Genomic DNA, 2,547 nt, shown 5'->3' on the forward strand with positions numbered 1-2,547 from the left:
GCTTGTGATGCATCTGTGGATGCATGACAAGGTGCGGTTACCTTACTGACCACATCCTCATATTGGCGGCCCATGTTCGTCTTGGAATCAATAATGACTCCAAGATCCTCTTTTGCCTCTGTGCTGACGAGAAGGAAGTTCCCCAGGCTGTAGGTGTGCTGCTGGTTCTTCCTCCCTAGGTGCAGTACCCTGCACTTGTCAGTACTGAATCCCATCTTATTCTCATCTGCCCACCCCTGCAACCTGTCCAGATCTAGTTGTAGCCTGTCCCTCCCTTCTAGCGTGCCCACCTCTCTCCACATCTTAGTGTCATCTGCGAATTTGAACAAGGTGCTTTTCACCCCCTTGTCCAAGTCGTTGATGAAAACGTTGAACAGTGCGGGCCCAAGGACAGAGCCACATCTGTCCAGGTAGAAAATGACCGATCCACCACCAGTCTCTGGGAGCGGCCCGCTAGCTAATTTGTGACCCATCTGACTGTGTAGGCATCATCGCTAATTTTTTTAAGGAGAATGGGGTGAGAGAGAGTGTCGAAAGCCTTCCTAAAGTCCAGAAAGACTACGTCCACTGCGACTCCTGTGTCTAAGGATTTTGTGACCTGGTCGTAGAAGGCAATCAAGTTGGTCTGACAGGACCTGCCTCTAATGAACCCATGTTGGTTGCCCCTGAGCATAATCCCCCCTGCTGATCCCTTGCAGATGTGCTCCTGGATAATTTTCTCAAAGAGCTTCCCCAGGATCGAGGTAAGACTAGCAGGCCTATGGTTTCCCAGGTCCTCCTTCCTCCCCTGTTTGAAAATGGGGACCACATTGGCCCTTTTCCAGTCCTCTGGTACCTGGCCAGAGCACCATGAGTGCTTGTAAAGCTGTGCCACAGGTCCCGCAATGACCTCTGCCAATTCCCTCAGCACCCTGGGGTGGAGAGCATCTGGACCTGCTGATATAAACACGTCCAGCCCCACCAGAAGTTCCCTAACGAGGTCCTCCCTGACCCTACGCCTGGCTGTGCCTCTCCTGAGTCTGTCTGGGATCCTGGTGTGGGAGATGTCACACCAGGATTTCTATTGCTCAGAAATATGGAGGCAAAGAATTTGTTAAAGAGGTCAGCTTTATCATCTGGTGCTACCACCAGATTGCCAAGTGTGTCCTGCAGGGGCCCCACATTATCTGGTGCCTTCTTTTTACTCCCTATGTATTTAAAAAAAGGACTTCTTGTTATCTTTGATCCTGGTTGCCAGTCCTAGTTCTGTCTTCGCCTTAGCCTTCCTAACAGCCCCCCTACAGTCTTGAGCAATGGAGGTATAATCCTCCTTGGTGATGGCCCCTCCCTTCCACCAGGTGTACGCCTCCTTTTTAGCTTTCAGACGTTCCTGAATGCCTTTGGTGAGCCATGGGGGCTTTTGAGCACTCTTGCCCACTTTGATTCGCATTGGGACTGTCACCCTTTGGGCTCAGAGGATCGTGTCCTTAAGGAACAACCACTTGTCTTGAACTCCCAACTCCCCTACCCTCCAGGACCTCAGTGCCTCCCTGACTTGTCTCCTTAACTCATTGAAATTGGCCCTCCTGAAGTCAAGAGCTACTGCCTTGCTGCAGGCTTTCGACACCCTGTGCTGAATGGTGAATTATGATTGCTAATTGCCCAGGTGGTCGAGAACTTAGCTTGGATCTCTCTACAGCACTTAATCTAAGGCACCTAGATAGAAGAAAGTCAAGCTCCACATAACTGAATAAATAGAAAGCCCTGGGTGTAAACAGAGGCAAATGCATTCACATACAAAATGCGAAGGAAGTAGAAGCAGGGATGACTGAACAAATGCACATATAAAATTCTCAGTGGGCACACACTGTTCTGTGGACCAGTCAGGAAGTGGCAATCAAACTACACGCAGTCCAAGTACACCACATCTGCAGTATAATTAAAGGACCAGTCCTGCATCCCTCACTCAATCATTCATTTGATTAGGGCTGTATGATCAGACAAGATTCTATTATCTAGTCCAAACTTTTTTCTTTTCAATTTTTCAGGAGCCTCCTCTCCCCTCCCAAAACACATCAATACTATTCAATGTCACTGAGTTGGGATTTTAGACATACCTGAATAAATCTCCTTCTGAACAATCCAAGACCTGAAGCCTGTAAGTTTCCTAGGTTCCCATACATTCCTTCATACATTTCTTTAAGCTTGGCCTTATTTTTCTGAGCTTTTCCCAACTCATTTCTGACAGCATCAACCCAATCCTGCAAATACAGAAAAAAGCAAGTAAAATTTGAAAGACAATGTTTTTCGGATTCTCTCTGGTAAATCAAATCAGATATCTTAGACTTATTATATTTGCTATTGATGTGACTTAGTAAATACAAAGGTCTTGGACATTTGTAAGCAATTCAAGAGCCACAGAAGTGATTTTTTTTTATTTTATTTTTTTTTTTTTTAAATAAAATGCTGCTCCTCCTACTCCAGGGGCGGGCAATTATTTCGGGTGGAGAGCTGCTTACCCAGTTTTGGCAGGCTGTCGAGGGCTGCATGGGTAGCCCCGCCCCTTGA

The 2,547-nt window shown here is 47.1% G+C and overlaps 1 protein-coding gene across 1 annotated transcript in view; it reads right to left on the bottom strand.

The window, feature by feature from the left end:
• The window catches only part of PRKDC (protein kinase, DNA-activated, catalytic polypeptide), a 123,501-nt gene that overhangs the window by 16,305 nt on the left and 104,649 nt on the right, over positions 1-2,547 (bottom strand). Inside the window, exon 76 of the mRNA XM_025201027.1 lies at positions 2,097-2,240. Coding sequence (XP_025056812.1) covers positions 2,097-2,240 — 144 coding nt within the window. The remainder of the gene's footprint in view (positions 1-2,096; positions 2,241-2,547) is intronic.

Source organism: Alligator sinensis, unplaced genomic scaffold (genome assembly GCF_000455745.1).
Source record: "Alligator sinensis unplaced genomic scaffold, ASM45574v1 scaffold615_1, whole genome shotgun sequence".
Classification (NCBI taxonomy): domain Eukaryota; kingdom Metazoa; phylum Chordata; order Crocodylia; family Alligatoridae; genus Alligator; species Alligator sinensis.